This window comes from Coloeus monedula (genome assembly GCF_965178545.1).
Source record: "Coloeus monedula genome assembly, chromosome: 5".
NCBI lineage: Eukaryota > Metazoa > Chordata > Aves > Passeriformes > Corvidae > Coloeus > Coloeus monedula.
In genome coordinates, this window is record NC_138785.1 from 65,206,998 (window position 1) to 65,227,341 (window position 20,344).

At 51.6% G+C, this 20,344-nt stretch overlaps 2 protein-coding genes across 2 annotated transcripts; both read right to left on the reverse strand.

Moving 5' to 3' along the window:
* Window positions 1-1,575: 1,575 nt before the first annotated feature.
* On the reverse strand, window positions 1,576-2,988 carry LOC309572909 (uncharacterized protein; the record flags this gene model as incomplete). The annotated part of the gene is made up of 2 exons (XM_082281450.1): window positions 1,576-2,159; window positions 2,778-2,988. 2 exons carry the CDS (start codon window positions 2,986-2,988, stop codon window positions 1,576-1,578), a joined length of 795 nt encoding a protein of 264 aa, XP_082137576.1.
* Window positions 2,989-11,336: 8,348 nt separating this feature from the next.
* Window positions 11,337-13,840, reverse strand: LOC309573585 (homeobox protein HMX1; the record flags this gene model as incomplete). The annotated part of the gene is made up of 2 exons (XM_082282653.1): window positions 11,337-11,911; window positions 13,579-13,840. 2 exons carry the CDS (start codon window positions 13,838-13,840, stop codon window positions 11,337-11,339), a joined length of 837 nt encoding a protein of 278 aa, XP_082138779.1.
* Between the last annotated feature and the right edge of the window lie 6,504 nt (window positions 13,841-20,344).

Consider the following 20,344-nt stretch of genomic DNA (forward strand, 5'->3'; position numbering starts at 1 on the left):
TGTACCTTCCCGGGAGTGGCAGTTTGGGGAAACCTGAGCTATGACGTGCACCCGGCAGGTCCCCTAAAGCGTGTCCACTTGGTTACACCACCCTTGCCACAGCCTCTACGACTATTTTTTTTTTTTCCAGAGCAAGGGCACCCTGTGAGACTCCTCTTGCTACTTGACACTAATTCGAAACGGATTTAAAAGCGAGAGGGGAGGTCAAACAACACTCCTAGACCACCGCAAAGGCGAGAAAACTTCAGACAGCCGCGGAAGGCGCTTTCCCGAGCTCGGCTGGCGCCGGGACTGCAGCGGCACCGGCTCCCGGCTGCAGGACGCCCGCGGCAGCCGCGGCTGCGGCACCTCCCCGGCTGGGAGCGAACCCCGGCAGCGGCCCCGAGCCGAGGGATTTGCCTCCGCCGGGGTCCCTTCGCTGGGCTAGGGGATCTTTGCTCTTCTGCGTCAATTGCCCACGGAAAGACAAACGGAAGAAGAGTGGGGAAAGGAAAGAAAACCCCTTCTTATCTAGACGAAACCACTACCGCGCTGTTTTACGCACTGAGAAATTCGATGAGTTGCCACTCGCCCATGCAAGGGTGAATTTCGTAATGCCACGATTGTTGTTTTATTTTTAAATTGTGCTCTTTATTTTTAAAATGAAAACTATCGATGCACTCTAGGAAATATCTTTCCTTTGATAATACCTAGTAGTGATTATTGAAAAGGCAGGAGTTTCAACTTTCTGAAAACGTTTATTGCCAACCTTGGGATATAAAGCTTGTAAACTTAGAAACCAAAGGAGGACAAAAGCGTTTGCAAATTTATATGTATATATATAAAAATTTAAAACCTCACTTCTTTACTCTAGGATAGCAGGTAAAAGCGTCCCACGAGATTTCGGGGGGCGGGATTAGCACAAGAGACAGCTTGTCTTGTTCTGTAAAAACATCACACGAGCCTCAGTCTGAGAACCAGTTAGCACGAAACGTGTAAGAGAGAGCTTGGGATGTTTCTTCCGAAGGGGAAAAAGGCAAGAAAGTCACAGTTTAAGAACCAGATCTGAGGAAAGGTGTCTACATTTTGATAATGCTAAAGATGGGGAGAAGCTACTCTCAGGGATATTAGAGGTGGAGAGTTTGAGATAGAGGAGCACATAGCGGCCTTCGGCATTACCGATCTGTATTAAATGTGACTCGGTTCACGGTAGAGAGACGGCCACAGCGCTCGGGACGGACGTGGGGACACAGTCCCCGTGGACTGAGGAAGAGTATTGGCCTTCCTGTAATACGGGAACGGGAAAATTTGGAAGGGAGGCAGGCAGAGCACGTCCCGGTTTCTTTGGTGGCTCCGTGTTATCTCCTCAGTCCTGACCACAGAAAAAGCGCTGCAAGAGAGAGGGCTGGTTGGCAGCCCCCTTTCGAGCTTCAGCAACGTGTCAGCAGCCCACGGACACGCGTGGGGGGAGCCCGGGCGGCCCCTCCGTGGGCCGGGGGGCTGCTGTGGAAAAGACGGACACTCCACCGGCACAGCGGGGTCATAAATAAAATCGGGCAGCCCCCGGCAAGAGAAGGTCGGGGGCCGGGGGAGAGGCTATACGTCCCCGTCCACCAGGCTGAAGTGTTTGCCCGGCCCGGGGAGGCAGAGGTAGGGGATGGCGCTGCCCGGGCAGAGCAGGGGAAAAGGCAGCGGCAGCAAGCAGCGGCTAAGCAGGGGGCTGTCCTTGTAGAGGGACGGGATGGAGAGAGCCGCGGCGGCAGCGGGGACCTGCGGCTCCCCGGGAGGCTCGGCGGGCCCCGGCCCCTGGCCCTCGGGCTCGGACGACATTTGTCTCTTGAGCTTGTTGCGGCGGTTCTGGAACCAGATCTTCACCTGGGTCTCAGTGAGGTGCAGCGCGGCGGCCAGCCCGGCCCGCTCGGAGCTGCTCAGGTAGCGCTTCACGTCGAAGGTGGACTCCAGCTGGAACACCTGGCTCTTGGAGAAGATGGTCCGCGTCTTCTTCCTGCCGCCCGCCGCCGACGATCTGCCGTTCTCCGAGCCGCAGCCCCCGGCCTCTCTCTGCGGCGGCTGCCGGGGGACGTGTAGCCCCTCCGTGGGGAGCGGGGACCCCGTATCCCCGCCCTCGGAGCGGAAGCTGCGGCTCTTCCCTTCTGCCCGGAGCCGGTGGGACTCGCTGCCTGCAAGGGCAAAGCACAGCATCAGTCCCCGCCGCCGCCCGCACCCTCGCCCCGCATGCACGCACGGCCCGGCGGAGCGCAGGGAGAGGGTGGGGGACAGGATGGGGAGGGGGCTGCCGAGGGCTGGCCGCGGTCCCACACCCTCCGGAGGGGAGCAGGAGGGTGAGGCGCTTCCATAAGGATCCGAGGAAATCCCTCTGCCCCCGGTATGACACGGCACAGACAGCCCCAGGAAGCCGGGAGGGGGGCACAACACCCTGGAAGCAGGTTGGTGCGTGTGCGGCGGCATCTCCCCGCGTCCGCCCGCGGAGCCTCCCCTCCTCCTGCCTGTGCGTGTGTGTGTCTGCGTGTGCCTTTCTGTGTTTGTGTGTGCGTGTATCTGTGTCTGTGTGTGTCTGTGACTGTGCCCGTGTGTACGTGTCTGTGTCTGTGTCTCTGTGTGTCTGTGTGTGAGTGTGTCTGTGTGTCTGTGTGTCTCTGTGTGTCTGTGTCCGTGTCTGTGTCTGCGTGTGCGCGGGCCCGGCCCGGCGGTGCTGGGGCTGCCCAGGTACCGCCTGGGTGGGGGCCGGACTGCGACCCGACGTGCGGGACAGCCTGATGCGGCTGCTGGCTCCGTACCCGAGTCGCTGGAGCCTTTACTGGGGTCTTGCTCCTCAGGCCCCTCTCCCTCCTCTTCCTCCTCTTCCTCTTCCTCCGGCAGCGCGCAGCGGGCTGTGCCCTGCTCCCTGGCCGGGCGGCGGGGGCCGGGCTGCAGGATGCTGTCGATGCTGAAGGCCGGCGGCGCGGCCGGGGCTGGTGGGGCTCGGCGGCCGCCCCCGAGCTGCACCATGGCGCGGCGAGCCGAGCGTGTCCGAGCCGAGCGTGTCCGAGCCGAGCGTGTCCGAGCCGAGCGTGTCCGAGCCGAGCGTGTCCGAGCCGAGCCGAGCCGAGCCGAGCGTGTCCGAGCCGAGCCGAGCCGCAGGACTGGAGGCGGCGGCGGGAGGGCGGCAGCCGGGGCGGAGGGAAGGATGGGTCCGGGTAGGAGGAGGGGTCCGGGTGGCGGAGGGAGGGGATGGAGCTAGGGGGAGCCAAAGGACTGACGACGGGGGGAGCCGTGCAGGGAAAGGAAAGAGGGAGGGGAGGCTGCAGAGTGGAGAGAAGGAAAAGGAGAAGGAACTAGAGGGAAGCGGAGAGGAAGGGAGGGGCGGGGGACACGGCAAGATGTCCCGAAAGAGTGGCCTGGGCAGCCGCGGCAGGACAGGGCTGGCTGCCCTCCAGCCTAGGCCCTTCACTGTAAGTGGGCAGAGGGAAGGCAGAGCCAGAGCCCACGGCAAAGGCGAAGAGGAGATGGGATGGTAGAACGGAGATCTCTGCACTGAAGGAGAAGAGCGGAGGGAGAAGATTGGAAATAAAATCAGGGGAATGAGGCAGAGTCCGGCGAGGAAAAGCAGCCGTGGCAGGCAGAGAGGGAAGGAGGGAAAAGGGAAGCTGGGAGCCGCGAACCCCTTCCCCGTGTTTGTACAGTACCTGGCACGACCCCAGGCAGTCGGCTGAAGGCATTTGCTTAAGATTGTCCGTGCCGCTGTTCTGCAGTGGGGTAGACTGTGGAAGAGTAGTTCCTACAGCCAACGTCTCTTCCCTGAAGTCCTTTCACCTGTAGACTCTCAGACTGAGTACACATGGTTTCCCTGGAGAGAAAGGGACCCTTTTTTCCTCCCAAGGAGCCCCGTGGTGTCAGGCCACCCCAAAATCCACACATAACTTCCACACGCTCCCCCACACCTCACCATCCCCTGTACATCCTCCCCTCCTCCTCGCGGGTCAGCAGAGCTCTTCTGTAGCTTTCAAAGGAGAGAGTGCTGGCCGGCAGCGTGGGGGTATGTGAGTTCACCAAGGTGTGCCTTTGGGAGATGGAGGAGCGCTCATCTGAGCTGTGGAACTTGGGAAAGGATCGATGTGTTTCTGTACTATCTTGAGAACTTTTGCTTCCCACCACCTCCCAGCACTGTAGCGTTTTAAAACCCGTTTGCACTACTCGAGGCAGGACTTCCAGCGATTTTAGAGCCACCGTCAGTTGTGGATCACAGGGAAACCTCTCCGTCTCTGCGACCCCGTGTAAAGCCAGGGGAATGCTTCCAACCGGCTTTTAAGAGGGCTTTTAGTCCGAATCTCGAGGTTTCCACCACGAAAACTGCTGAGGGCAAGCGAGAACCCCTTGAAAAAGAGTTGACAATAGAAGTGCTGACAGGCTTTTAAATATTGTGATGCCAGAGAGTCCGTGAGCTAAAATCAGGGGGCATCTTAAGGCTTTGGACTGCGTTAATCTTTAACGCACTGGTACTTGAGAGAGCAGGTTTCTGCTCTTTTTCATGTAATTTTTTTTTCACTTTATGAATGCACTCAAATTTTAATGCAGCCGTCTGCTGGAGAGCTGCACATTTTTCTGCCGGTCGAAAAAGAAATATATCCATCTTCCATCAACACGATTATTGGCCACAGGCCCAAACTTGTTGCATTTGTCTTGCAGTCTTCTATACGAACTGGTGGTTTTATCAGAGCAAAATATCTATTTAAGAGAGGGCGAGGGAAGGGCCAAGGGAAGGGCTGCGGTAGAGAGGTACAAAATGTGAAGAAGCAGCTGAAAATATAGTTTAAGAAATTCAGTCTGAGATGGTAAAACTAGGAGCATGGGAGACTTGGATGCCAGGTCGGGCCCCTCTTTGCGCTCCTGTCTTGGCCTCCCCTGTGTCTGTGAGTGAGGCACGTCCCAGGTGATCACATCTGTTCTTGCTGCAAACCATTTCCCTTCTAGTTCCAAAAGGAAAGAAAAAGTCCGTCCTAAAAAGCGAATGCCTTGACTCAGTGTATTTTCCTAGAAGACATTTTCTTGGAAGAAAAAGTTAAAGTTGAAAAAGATAGAAATAAGATGGAAAGTGAAGAAGGAGACATAAGTTTTATCACCCAGTATTTTTTTTCACCGCGGCCCCCTCCACTTGCCGAGCAGTCCAAGCCCAGCCCTGGGAGATGCGGCCCGGTAACATCCTGCACTGGGGTAGAAAGGTTTGTCATCCTTTCCCAGTCCCATTTGGCCACTTTTCAAAACCGTCTTCGGTTTGCTGGGGGGTTTTTTTCCCCAGCAAACTTCGTGCAGATGGAGCACGCTACAGAGCTAGATCTCTTCAGCCACTGGGACAAGTTGGAATCAATTCACTGGCCACAAGAGGATGAGGAGGGCGGGGAGCGGGGTCCCCCTGCAGCGTGTTCTACAAGCCAGATCCTTACCGAGCTCCTCATGCCCTCTGCTAGGTCACCTTATCTTCGGGGGGAAATAAAGACCAACAGCTTAGAGCGTGTCCTGCACAACCCAATCACCTGCGAACAGTCCTCCTTCGGAGGGAGCGGGACTGCGGCGGGGGAAGGCAGCGGAACCCCCCGGGCCCACTCCAGGCCCCCAGTAACACAGTCCGAGTCCCCGCCCCGCATCTGATCCATACTTTATGTGGGGAACAGTGTCCGACAGGGCAGAGGGGCGGGAGTCTTTCCCAAAATTCAGGGGCTTTTTCCAACAAATGGTTCCCGGGATGCGTGGAGCAGCCCCGGGAAGAGCTTCTTGTAGGAGCGGCCCTGGGCAGGGGCGGCTTTGGCCTTGGCCTTCGCATTCTGAGAGAATCAGAGCCAGCAGAGAGGATTCGGGGTCAGAGAGGCCAGAGAGTGGATCCCCTCGCGGCTGCTCCCCCTCAGCACCGCTCCGCACCATCGCGGTTCTCTCCCGGGCTCCGAAAGGCTGCCGGTTACAAGCAACAGTTTTTCCTGCAATAGGTAGAGATATTCCGACACTGGTGCTTTTGCAGCCCACGCTTCATTTGCATTTTATTTGTGGAGAACCTCGTTGTCCGGGACGCGTGAGGACACGGAGGCCGGTACCTCACAGCGGCAGGGCAGGAAGAGAGAACCTTTCCCTTTTAATAATATAATCCTGCACTAGAAGCTAACATCGTGCAGAGTGGAAACCTTTCACCTGGGAAAGCTTTTTACCAGAAATCACTCGTCATACATATCTATTTTTCCATTTTAGCTCAGAGCACAAGAACTCTCTTACTTTAAACCTGATGGAAATGAAATCTGATTAGATGGTACAGAAACGCCGAAGTCTGGTTTTGCTTGGTTTACGGAATCGAGCTTGGTTTATTCCCCGAGGTACTCGAGGGTAAAAGTCACTCCCTGGATTTCATATCCTCTAGCAAGTAAGACCCTGGCAATTGCAGACACAGCGGCACCTCACAGCGCTCTTTAAACCACCTCCCGTGCTCTCCCGGGACACAACCGTGGCGAGTGGGTCCGGAACAGAAGCGCTGTCCGAAAAGTTCATTAAAATCACTAAGCGGGTTTGGGCACCTTGGCGCTGCTGGTCCCTAAATAAAACTCGCTTTAGCGGTTCAGCCGTGGCTGGACATGAATTGCCGTTTGCTGTTGTGGTCTCAAACCACCCTGCCGCCGCCCTCCTGGGGCAGGCAGAGGTTCGGGGCAGCGGGGACATCCCTCGCCTGCGCTGGGCATCCCGGGGAGGGAGCGGGGGAGGGAGGGCAGAGACAACGGTGTCGCTAGCTGGAAAGCAACTCTTCCTGGAGTTCCCCAGGAAGGCAGCTACAAAAGTCGCACAGTAACTGGCTGTTCTAGGGAGCTGGGCACTCTCAGAGGAGTGCTCCGGCCCAAGAGGTGTTGGGGCACAGGCGGATGGGGCCATGCTGTGACCCCGGGACAGAGCATCCCTTTTCGAAACTCTTTGTTTCCCTCTGAGGTCAGTTCACGGTTCTCAGCTAAATCGCTTTCCTCTAGACACTGTGCTTGATACCTGCGGAAAAATCCTGGAGGGGACTTCCGAATAAAGCTAGTAATGCACGACTGTTCAGTAGACTGGAATTGACAAAGAGGAAAGGGAGAGGGAGAGGGAGAGGGAGAGGGAGAGGGAGAGGGAGAGGGAGAGGGAGAGGGAGAGGGAGAGGGAGAGGGAGAGGGAGAGGAAAGAAAAGGAAAGAAAAGGAAAGAAAAGGAAAGAAAAGGAAAGAAAAGGAAAGAAAAGAAAAGAAAAGAAAAGAAAAGAAAAGAAAAGAAAAGAAAAGAAAAGAAAAGAAAAGAAAAGAAAAGAAAAGAAAAGAAAAGAAAAGAAAAGAAAAGAAAAGAAAAGAAAAGAAAAGAAAAGAAAAGAAAAGAAAAGAAAAGAGAAAAGAGAAAAGAAAAGAAGAAACTTTAAATTTTAGGTGCACATCTAAATTTTCATTTGTATCTTTTTGAATAGACTTCCATGTATCTCACTACACAGAAATTAAATAGTAAGCAGGCTTGAGAAACTCAGGATAGATAAAGGAAGCATTAAGACATCCACCATAAAGTTACATTCATTTGGAATGGGAAGGGAAATGTAAGAATATTGCCTGGATCTGAGGCTGGCAGCACTAAACACTGTGAGTCCGCTGGAGTCTGGAGCGAGTCTCTCTCCGATCGATGGTGAGCACGGGGCACATTGGCAGGGGGCACAGACAGACTATTCCAAGATAATGCAGAGGAAAAGGAAAAAAAAGAATCGATCCAAATATATTGTTGAACAGTGGAGCCAGCACGCACCTATGAGATTTATCAAGTATTGATTTGCATGAATATTTTAGACTCGTGCCTACGAGAAAAGTTATGGGCCATCTTAAGCCGGTGAGCAATGTACCATTTGCAAAGTAGCCATTTAACAAGGTGCTTTCCAGTATATCGATCATTTTCATTTAAAGTGTAATTAATAATAACATCTTACTGCAGCTACACTAGGAATTTATTTCAAAAGGGCAGTTCAGACTCTATTTTGATTGTCATTTGCTTTGCTTAAAAAAAAATCTTTTCACTGATTATTTTTATTAGCGTCCAATAAACACAAGTTGTCTTTGTGAGTAATCTGGCAAGGTTTTTCTTTGCCTCGCCTCTGGAGTGCCATCTAGCTAGGCTGTTGTAGCAACATTCATTAAATAAATGTCAACAGAAAAGGATTTATGCTGCATAATAATATTACAGCTGTAGTATAACTGGATTTATTTTAAAGCTATTCTGAGGTTGCTTTGATCTATAAAGCAGCAACGTATGTCTCTATATGTCACAAACAGCCTTTGCTAAAGGACTTCGAGCTTTACAGTCCATCAACATTTTTCTTAGAGTTTTCTCTTTGCAGAAGCAGCACAAAGCGTGTGACTCTTACCTTTTTTATTTGTTTAATAAAAAATACACACAAGGAAGAAAACTGTGAAGAATTTGCTGTCCTGATTTGCGGGTTGGGCTTGGATGTTTGGGTCTAGGGAATTTTGCCTGTTTTGAAATAGTCAATGCACATACATCAGGGACTGCATCTATTGCTAGCTATTTCTCTGCATCCTACAGAAATTTCTTGCCATCAGGTACAGGGAAAAGTATCATTAAAAAAAGCTATAAGGTAAAGAAACCTGAGGTGTGTATGTTCCTACTTTCAGCACATACTTTTAATAAGCCACTATAAATCATTTTCTGCAGAATAAGGCATAAGTAAGCACTTTTTCTTAGATAATTTCACGTCTTGCACCTTTTAATATTTTACCATGATCATAAGTTACAAATACAGTGTATGAAAAAAATCTGTTTATTGATATAATCAGCACATCTTTAAAAAACAAACATACTAATGTCAAAACACATTTTAAAAATCCGATTGATCATTTAGCCCTGCCAGTTCCTTAACTTCAAGAAAAGAATATTTAGTAGAATCAGAAGTATAATAATCTCATATGTTACTCCAAAGAAAAGGCATGTGGAGAGTGGCAGGTGTGTTAAATTTCTCGTTGGATTACAATCTACTTTGATATGACTGTAGTGAGTCAGGATTTCACTCCAGTAGGTAACACTGGGAGATCTGGGGAGCTGCATATGAAGGGGAAAACGGTCTAGCCGCTTTCTTCCAGGGGCAGGCAATCTTTGAACGGCATCAAAATCAAGTGCTTGCACCCTGAGGAAGAAACATCACCCCAAGTCACCTCCTCTGGCAGGAAAAGGCTGAAGTCCAGCCCAGCCACTTTCCCCCGCGGCCGGCGGGTCCTATCCAGGGCACCGATATCCTCAACTTCGCCACTTCCCAGTCCTTCTTATACCGCTCGGGGACCAGGCTTTAAAAGTTTTCATCTCAAATTCGGGTGTTTGATGGATATGCCAAGAAAACGGCAGCAGAATATGTCCGGAGATTTCAGAGGGAGAGCAGCAGCAGCTGGGAAAAAAAAAAAAAAAAAAAAAAAAGAAAGAAAGAAAAGAAAAGAAAAAAATAATAACCCCAAAAGACAACAGCTTCCAGAAACGGGGCTTAAGTCGAAACCAGTATCCCGGCAATTTAGTACTTTTCTCCGGAACCTACAAATATATATATGTATACATATATATGTAATTCTCGAGTGGTTTTGAGGCTTGCAACGTCCTGACTTCAACTGCACGGGCTGGTGCTCAAAGCCATACTTCGGGCCAAAGCAGAAGAAAAAATGAAAAAAAAAAAAAAAGAAAGAAAGAAAAGAAAAAAGAAAAAAAAATGGAAAAGAAAAAAAAAGAGGGAGGAAAGCCCAAAATTGTGTCGAGGTTATAATCCACCCCTGACCCTTCTTCTCAGATTTCGTATCAAAGCTGAAGCTTCACCAGATCTTGCTGATCAATTTCATAGCCAGAAAAAGCAAGATTGCTCCAATTATAATGAAAAGTATAGGAAATAGTAATAATTAGACTGCCCTTCTTTCTCGGGAGACAGGTCCGCATGCACGTTCCCCAACAGATCCAGGACCTGAAGGGACACCAGGTGCTCCGAGCTGGTTGGTTCAATTGCAGCTGATTATGCCCTAAAACATACAATCAAAGCTTGACTTTCCACCAAGGCCGAGTTTTATAAGGTCATTTCCCCCTTAATATTTGGAAAAAGAAATTCAAACTTTTAGAAACAATGATGGTCCCGAAATTAATTTTAAGAGTGAGTAGGAGGGGAGAAAAAAAGTTATTTTAAAAAAATCAATAACTTGGCATGCATAATACTTCATATAATATCATGTTGCAGGTTCACTCGCATAACCAGCCATACAGCTCCCCAGTCTGTTCCCATCTGATTATTTTTCTTTCCTTCCTTTTTAATTGCCAGTGAATTATTAATCGATTACACAAACCAATCCCGTAAGAGACAGATAAATCGAGGTGCGCTTTCCTCAACTTCTTCAGGAGACCAAAAAAAAAAAGTGGCAAATCCACTTGTAAAATACAGTATGTGGAATTACATACATATATATGTATATATAAAACCATGTATTTTAGCTGATAATTTGCCAGGGAAATAAAATGAAAACAAAGAAACCAAATCCTTACAGCTCGGATTTCAGCAGGGCAAATTCTTTTCAACAATTTGACTTCAATTTGTTTCAAATCAAACTCCTGCATCGAGAAGGACCAGGGGGCACCAGCACATGCTTGGGTGTCGATAGTATGGAAATGTGAGTAACAATGGGAGGGGGATCTGTACGAATTAAGTGGCTAAAACAAAGGGCCCTAGAGAAGCTGCTGGAGGCCGGGATCAGCAGGATCCCCGGCTCTGCACGGAAAGCTGCTGGGGCAGCGGGGACACTTCAAGGTTTCCCTGTAGGAGCGCTGGCCCGGGGCACCAGAGGTCCCGGGGAAGGTCTCCTGGCCGCGGCGGGGGCCCCGAGGCTTGGCCGCCCGCGGGGTGGGGGCGGCGAGGCCGGAAAGCGCCGGCTGTTCCGTACATTCGTATCACGCTCGGCAGCTCTGCGGGTCGCAGGAGGAAGGGTCGGGGGAGTCTGTTGCCCCCCGGAAAATGCCGGTCTGTGTCACCCTGGGGCCGGGGCGGCGGTGAGGGTTTAGCCGCTGCCACGGGGCTGGATTTTCTTTGGATGCACGGCGGTGGGAGCCCCGCCGACCTGATCCCGGTGCATGGCTGGGGTTTTTGCAGTCCTTTCGGCTCCCTCCGGCTGCCGCACGTCGCTCCGAGTTAACCCCAAGAGTAAGTTTATTGCACGTTAAAAAAAAAAAAGGTCAAAAGCAGAAAATCGAGAAACGTGTAAGTTGAAAATAAAAAGTCCGTGGAGGAATGGGGGTGGAGCTGGAAGCCGAGGGAGGGGGCGAGGGGGCCGCGGTCCCGGCAGAGGTGGGCGCTCAGACGAGTCCTGTCATCTGCGACCGTAGGAAAGGGAGGGAGGCGGCGGGGAAGGTGCCCAGGGGATAGCTGACGCCGCTGGAGAAGCCCACCAAGGGGGGCGACATGTGCGGCAGGGTGAAGCCCAAGGCGCTCGCCGGCGAGTTCTCGTGGTACAAAATGGGGACCCGCACTATCCTTTGGGCTGCGTGGGAGAGGTTGGCCGCTTCCAGGTCTGCGGCCAGCTGCCGCTTCCACTTGTTGCGGCGGTTCTGGAACCAGATCTTCACCTGGGTCTCAGTGAGGTGCAGCGAGGCGGCCAGCCCGGCCCGCTCGGAGCTGCTCAGGTAGCGCTTCACGTCGAAGGTGGACTCCAGCTGGAACACCTGGCTGCGGCTGAACACCGTGCGCGTCTTCTTCTTGCGGCCGGCGGCGCGTTGCTCCGGCTCCCCCGGCTCCTCGCCGCGCTCCTCCTCCTCCTCGCGGCCTCCCGGCCCCGGCCGCCCGCCCGCCGGGCCTCTCGCCGCCGCCCGCCCGCCACCGGCCGCCCGCTCCGCCGGCTCCTCGGGCAGCTCGGGCGAGTCTCGGTCGCTGGCTGCGGAGAGAGGCAGAGGGCTGTTGCAGGGATTGAGGGAGCAGGGGCACCACACAGCCCGCCCGCCCCGCGCCTCGCTCACCGGGAGGGGAAACAACGCGGCTGCGGGGAGAGCAAGGCCGGGAAGCGAGGGGCCCGGGAAAAGGCTCCTGCCATTTCTCTGCCTCCTGAGATAAACTCCCAAACATTTCTGAATGTACACACACACGCATGCTTATATGGAAACACAAACCTTGTATTATGTATACATAACTATACTGATCTATGGACATGCTCATCAATCTGCATATGTGTGCACACACACAAACGCACTCCTACGTATGTGTATAACACATATAGACTGTTTCCGAATCATAAAACGTACCCATGTATATATACACATATGTACATGCACAAAAGTGTGTGTATACTTTTTATATCTGTATGTACACACGGATATGTGTGACCTCTCATTTATATGCACACATCTGTATTTACTCACATACACACAAGTACATTTCTGAGTAAGTACATTGTGTCAGAGTGGTAAGCATAACAGTGCGTCCGTGTATATATAAAGAGTATATAAGAGGGATAAAAAAAGAAATAATTCACTGTCCATTATTCTGGACTTCAAAAGCTAATGGATCAGGACAACTATTCTAGCATCGGGACATATCTCCGTCGAGTTCCCAACACTGTGCATTCCAACCACAATTTTAAAAGGAAAAAAAATATTTCTTTCTCTATAGAACAGAGGAAAATTTAAAAAAAAAAAAAAAAAGAAAAAAGAAAAAAAAAAGAAAGAAAAGAAAAAGAGGTGGGGGGGGGAAGCAGTTGTTTCTGGAGTACTTTTCTGTTTCTATATGTACCTTTGAGAGAAATTAAAAATATTAATAAACCCATTACTGTGAAAAGAAACTATTTGGATTACAAATCACACCTCTTTTCCTTACTGAGCAATTGTGAGACCTCTACAGGCTCGGATAGGATCACAGAGATGCGCCGAGGCACAATGTTTTTACTATCAGTAGATAGAAAATAACCACTGATGGCAGCCCATACACTCTATCACATGTTAATTTCTGCCCCAAACCCAGGCTTCTGCTCCAGAACCCGCTCCATCGGGATCCCTGCAGCGAGAGGCCGCGCTGCGGGCGGAGGGCAGCGGAGCTGGCTCTACGGGATGGGGCGGCAGGGACAGCTGGGACCGAGCCCAGCTGCTTCCCTGGCTTCCCAAACTCTCCACTGCGCTGCTGGGGGATTGTGCTCCCAGCTTTGTGGCTTGATGGGAAGTTAAAAAAAAAAATAAAAAAAGGCAGACCTGCCTCTTAAAAAAAAAAATTTTAAAAAATGGAGAGAGGAAAGAGAGAAGAAAAAGAGACGGGGGGGAAAGGGAAAGAAAAAAAAAATCTCCAAGTAAGCCAAGAATCCCTGTTTACACTTCGGGCGGCGGGGCGGAGGCTCCAGGTGTCTGACACACAGGGAGCATTTCCGGAGATTTGCCCCGGGCGGCCGAATACGGGGAGACAGGGCGGGGGCTGCGGGGGCACTCCGGGCATCCCCCTCCGGCCTGCCCCGGGCGGCCGCGGCGGGACCCGGACCTCCCCACCCCGGCCGGAGCAGGAACACCCCCCACCCCAGCCCCGGCAGGGCCCGGCGGTGAAGGGTGGGGAAAGGCGACTTACTGTCGGGGCTGGCGCAGCCCAGGAAGGCGGCGTGCGCCCGGCGGTACCAGCCGACGGCGGCGTCGCGGAGGGGACAGCCCGGGGCGCCGATGCGCAGCGGAGAGTGCGGCCCGCAGCGCGCACCCCCGCGCCCGCCGCCGCCCGCCGCCGCCCGCCGCGCCCCGCCGCCCGCCGTGCCCTCGGTGCCCAGCAGGTCCTCGATGAAGAAGGACGAGACGCGGGCGGAGGTGGAGCCGGCGTTTTCCGTGGCTTCGTCCGGCATCGTCGGAGAGAACTGCGGGAGGGGGTCCCGGCTCCGCCGGCGGCTGGCTCCTCGGCTCCCCGCTGCCCCGCGGCCGCCTCTCGCCTCTGCCTAGCCCCGTGGATGCTCTCCTGGTATAAAAGCGTTTTTTTCCGGAGTAATCATTTCAGATCGCGGTTTGCCATCATTTCCTGCAAGCTAGGAGGGGAGGGGGGAGGGGGAGGAGGGGAAGGGAACGGGGAAGGAAAAAAAAAAAAAAGCAGCCCGACAACCCATCGGAGGCGCCAGATTCTGTGCGAAAACGCTAATAACGAAATAAAAATGTCATGCGAGTTAAACGGCGGGCAGGAGCGGGGGATCCTGCGGTGGGCGGAGCGCCGCGTCGAATGGGATCTGCGCGGGGGAAGCGGCGGGCGCCGGGCGCTGCCGGGCGTCTGCGTGTGTCTGTTTGTGTGTGCGTGTCCGTGTGTGCGTCTGTGTCCGTGTGTGTGTCTGTGTGTCCGTGTGTGTGTCTGTGTGTCCGTGTGTGCGCGCGCCGCCCCGGGGCCGCCGTTCACGAGCTCCTTATTTAGGTCAATTAGGGAGCAAATCCCGGAGCGGGGGGGCGGCGGCGGCTGCCCCGGCACACGGGCCGCAGCCGGGGGGGCTTGGCCTCTCCACGTCCCGGCCCTCCCATTGGCTGCAGCGGGCTCAGCGGGCAGCCCCGGCAGCCAATCGGCGCCGCGGACATCGCGCCTATATTAATATCATTAATATCATTAATAATAATCACCCCCCGCCCGCCCCCCGCCGAGCGCTTTCGTGTGGCGGCGGCAGCGATGGACGGAGGAGATGCGCCCTCCGCCGCCCAGAGAGCCGGCTCCTGCCCCGCAGGCCCGGTCGCCGCCGCCGCGGGCTGTCGGCGGAGCGGTGAGGTTGTCCTCAGCCCGGAGCCCCCTGGTTGAGGCCTTTGAGTCGGTTTTGGGAGAGTGGCAGAGCGGCGACTGCCCCCGTGGGCAGGCAGTGGGTGTCCCGCCGGTGGAGGGGAGGGTGCCTTCTAGGGAAGGGAAGAGGACTCTCCTCTAAGGAGTTTCCCGAGGTCCGTTTTATTTGCCTTTATCTATATGTATATACATATACAGGTATATTTTTATAGATGTACATCCGATGTCTGTATAGTTTATTTAGAAAGACAGCCAGCCCTGCTCATCGGAGAAGGAGCCGTCCGGGACTCCCTGTCTCCCGCCGCCCCGGCCGGGGAGGCTGCAGCTGTGCGCTGCCCCCTCCAGGAACGAGCCCGTGGTTCCTGACGTTACCCCTCTTCAGCCCGACTTTTTTATCGTTATTCTTACTGTAATTCCCTTCTGTGGGAAGCTGCAAAGTCTTTCTCCCCCCCCCCACCTTTTTGCAACCCTCTGGAGCCCGCCTTGAGACATGGACCCCAGCAACCCCACAAAAGCCCCCCTCGCTGCGGGACGCCGAAGCAGTAGGGTTCCCTCTGCCTTTTCCCTTGGGACCAAGCAAGCCAGGTTAGTAGAGGGGCGAGTCGGTCCAGAGTGCACGTCGGAGACTCGTGGAGGTTTGGGTGAGTAGACAGATGCCCCTGCGATGCTCATCTGCAGATCAATCCTCTCCTCTTCCTCTGCTCTTCTTCTTTGCCGGAGGATCCCTCCTTGTTCCCCTTTGCGGTACTCCTGGACAAGTACCCCTTTCCCAAGCCCCGCCTCCCCTCCGTCTGTGGAACGGGACACGGGTTGCTGCCCAGAGGGAGTGTCCGGCCGGGCACGGGAGCAGCCGGGAGCGGAGCCGGCCTCCCGGCTACGGAGCGGTCTCGCTCCCTTTCCCGGAGTAGCAGTGGGGACCTTTGAGGTCAGGGCCTATTTTTGAAAGAAAAATTAAAAAAAAAAAAAAAAAGAACGAAGATAAGGGAATAATGCAGCTTCCAACGGCTCCAGAAAGATGTAACCAGTCGGAGCACTGAAATGGGCTCTGGAAAAGCAGGAGTATACGGCGGCACATTTGGCTTTCGCTCTTACTTAGGCAGAGACCGAGGGCAGTCTAGTGAATTGTAAGCCGGGCGACAGAGCATTTGTCACCTGTTGCACAGAAGTGACGTTAACAAATACGACTTTTATGCTCTGCGCATTCTGCTTGTTCCTGCATAGGAAATATGAGTTTGGCCGATAGTTCTTATGCATACGTAAACCGTCAGCTCTATTTGACTGGAAGACTGAAAAAATGCATGTGTGCTTTCCGGAATAAAGAGAAAAATGCGGCCCTCATTTCATATATACGATATGCACATCTATGTGTCCCCTACCCATATTTTAGGACGTGTCCCTCCAGTGTGATCATGCAACTTACTTAATATTGTTTGCTTTCTACTTATAAATAGTTTCATAAAATCACCGTGAGTAAATTTGCTCTTGCTTTCCCCCTCTCCGGATTTCTTCAGTATAACACACTGTTTGGTGTGCAGTAATGCTGAACTGTGCTTGCGAAAATCGTGTATCTCAGATGTATTCCTGAAACACAGAACCAGGATGAGTACAATTCTATACCTGCAAACACAACACTTGTACATGCATGTCCGCGTTTATTGGGGATTTTTTTAAGCTCGTAGTTACGTTTACACACTGTTTGCATCGCCGTAGTGACATTACTAACATTTCGTGGTTGATATTCTTAGTGCCTATTATGACGAGACTAAAAAGGGCGTGTGTCTCCTGCAGCCATCCATCAGGGCAGGAAGCAGGAAAAGCACCCAGTGACGGTATTTTCGTAATTTAATGTTGGAAAGACATCCTTGGCTCCTGCCTTAACGCCTTTCAGAGTCACCTGCCCGGAGGTAGCGGGGACGGAGGGGTGCCGAGGGCTTTGCCATCACCCCGGGCTACCCCCGCGCCAGGCAGGGGACATGCCGCAGTTCCCGGGCCGTCTCCGACGGGATTCAGCGTCGTTGCGGCGAAGCGAAACCTCTCCTTCCACAACAGCCTTCTCTTCCACGGCCACCTTTTTGCGCCACGGTAAATCTTTATTTTTTGCAGGCAGGGGAATGGAGGGAATGGGCAGGTCCTGATGCCTCCCGTGGGTCAGGAGGGAGAAAAACCACGTGTTTTCTAGAGTTGGCCTTGAGACCGTGCTTAGACTACAGGTGGTGGGGCCCCTTATTTTTTCCCTCTTTGGCTCTGTTTCTTTCCCAGGTACATGTTTTTCTCCGAGGCGTCGGAGACTTCCAGGTCCAGCGCAGCTCTGCGAGGTGCGGGACGGGCGCGGCCTGTGGCCCCGGCGCGCTGCCGGCGGGGTCTCTTCGGCCGAACAGTCCTGGCTTCCAGATCGTGCCCACCCCTGCCTGTGATGCCCGCTGGCCACATGGTGTGGGATGCCCGTGGGATATCCCCCCGTCGCCATCTCCGACGGCTCCTGAGCCTCTGTCAGGGTGTGCTCGACAGCCGGCTGCCACGCAGAGGGCAGGAAGAAGTGGAGATTTGGGGCCGGGCTCCGTAGGGAATCGGCAGACCTTGGAAGGCTATATTTGGGGCCGAAAACGCGTGTGTGAGTGTGACAAGAGCCTCCAGTGAGTCACGGTGCTGGCGGGCCAGCCACTCCCGCCGCTGCCCGGCCGCCTCCCGCAGGGAGCGGAACGGCTTCCCGCAATGTGAATGCAATTACCTTGCTGGTGTTTGATGCCTCCCCTCGCTCTCCCTTCACTGCCTCGGTGTGTCGTAAAGTAGAAGCGAAATGAAAGGCAGCCTTTATCGCTCGCACCCCTAACCTCTGCTCCTCTTTGCTTTTAAGGGCCGCGAGCGTTCGGAGCCCGGACCTTTGCGGGGGCTATTGACCCCCAGCGCTGCGGGCAGAGGTGGCTTTGGGCAGGGGCACCATGCTCCCTTCTCCGTGTCAAAAAAAAAGCGGTGCTGAACAGATCGCTCAGTTGCTGACACCTTCCTAAGAGATGAGACGGCATCGCTGGGGGTAAGGGAATTGGCCAATATCTGCCTCTGCTTGATGTTTATATATATATATTTATATGTATATAAATATATATTTTTATATTTTTATATATATATAATTCATAAGCGTACACATACACACTCATATATATGTATATATGTATGTGTATACTTCTAAATAAAAATACTGTTTCAGCCATGTTCTCTTTAGGTGCTTAGGTATAAAAGTAAAACAAATAAAGACTATATTAGCACCTTCAGTAAGTAGTCGGGAGCCACCAAAAGGCAAAACCTGTTCCTAGAAAGCAGTGTTGCTTTTTCGGGTCCAAACCTCCCTCAGAGGAGCAGAGGTGGTGGGATGGTTCGGATACCTACTTAAAAGCAATACTAAAACAAGAAAACAACAAAATAAATAAACAAACAAACATCCCCCATGAAATACTGATCAACAAGAAGATGATTGTACCCCCTCTAAACCTCTGTGTAACACCTTCCACTCCCTCTGCTCCCTTTGGGAGGCGGGGACCCGCTCACCTTCCCGGGGAGCCACCCAAATTCTCCCCCCCGGGCGGGTCTCATCCCTATAGAGTTCGCCAGGTCCCGGCTCCGGCTCTGCCGTCCTCAAAAAGGGGCCGGTGCCGAGCAGGACCCAGGGGTGGTGGGTTATGCCCCTCTGAGGCTCGCAGGGACAAGCAGAGGGGACTTTTCAGAGGGGTGTCCCTGCCAGCCCCCCGCCTGGATGGAGGTCCCATGCGCATCTCACGGGGATGCCCCATTTTGAGTGGCTTCTGCGGCAAAGGAGGACATGGCAGTGGGAAACTTTTTCTCGCATGTAGAAAACCCTAAAGCCCCTCAAATGTGAGTTAAATAGCACTTAAGTGCAGCAACACTTTGTGGATTCCTTCTGAATTTGCGGTAAATTTTAACGGGTCCCTGAAGACGGGGAAACAGAGAAAATTGTTTTTCTTTCCACTGTACTTTCTTAATAAACCTAATCCAGCTACATTCTTCACCATCAGGGATACTGGAAGAGAACTTTTCCCCTTTCAAGGACGCTGCACAACCCATGCTGTGTCCCATGAATGTGTTCATTATTCACAGATAGTCACGAAGTGCTTTGGATGGAAACTTCCAGCCTGTGGCATGTCCTGAGTGTCCGCGATGCTTATTTATTGCTCGTTAGAGATGCCATACAACTGGCAGCATGAATAGCATCTCTTAAGAGCTGGCTTCTTGCTAAGTGAGGGCTATTTTAACCCCTGATAAATTATCGAACTGGAGAATGTCCTTGGGTACCTGAACATATTAACTAAGAAAATGGTTCGAGGATGGTTTTGGGGGATATCTATTCCCTTGTGTTAAAATTCCAGGGCTCTTTCAGAAATATTTAATTGTTTGACTGGAGATGGGGAGAGAGGGAGAAAATAAATCACCAGCAAATTATATGATATCATAAAATAAAAAAGTAGTCCCTACTGAAAATGAGATACAATTACAATAAAATCCAGTTTTAAAGTGACTTTTCTAGTAAGGTCTTTGGCATAGATTTCCTTATAAAATTTTTACCTTTTTTTTTTTTTTTTTTTTTTAATGTACACTGAGAAAATGCATGGTTTTATTGGTACTGGTTAGGATCAGCCACAGGAGAATTATGGAAGTCATGTGAAATAGGTGCCAATAAAGCTTTTATTATTGTTATACAGACAAAAGAGCATTATGGAAAGAGATCCTTACCAGGCCAAACTATGGATATTTTGTTCTGTTAACAATCACGTTGGAAAATACAGAGACACTGTAAAAAAAACCCCTGACTTTTCAAAGCTTTTCAGAACATTAACCTATTACCACGTAAGAATTTTGGAATAATTTTCCCCCAGAAAATTAAGGTTTCCTGAAATGAAGCACTGCACACAATTCAGTTTTTTTCCTAAATAAAAAGATCTAGGGAACTAAAAAAACAAAACTTGCACTGTCACAACAGAATATAACTCTCAATTTTGAAATAACATTTGATTTTTGTGTTATGCAACATAAGGGAAAAATCAAAGTATTTTTTTTATTAACAAGGTAGTCTTTAGTTTGTTTGTGTGTATCTACAGTTTGAATCTGAAGATTTTCTAGCAAAACTTGAAGCTGAGGATTCTGAAGTAAAAATTAAAATGCTGTTCCCTTTCCTTCATCCAATCTTGAATGATTTTAGCAGACCATTAAACATTGTAAAGGACTGTAATGAACATCCACATGTGTTGATAGATTGGATTCTTAGATCAAACTTCAAAAACTGTTGGAGCTTAGTGAATTTCGTAAAAACTCATACCTTCTTAAATCTGATTGACTCAGGAGTTTTAGATTAATTCCAGGACTGAGCCAATTTCAATCAAAGAAAGTATTAAGAACTTACACTACAAAACATCCTTTGTACTTTTACAGTTGTGTAAAAGGAAAATTGATGCATGGATCAAAGTTAGCCCCCAAATATTATTAACATTGGAGTAAAAATCATACTAGCTTTTCCACCTTGATAGTAAAATATTTCAAACTGTGTATATACCATGGGGATACTCTAATGTTCAAGAAAACTTGTGAAAATTAC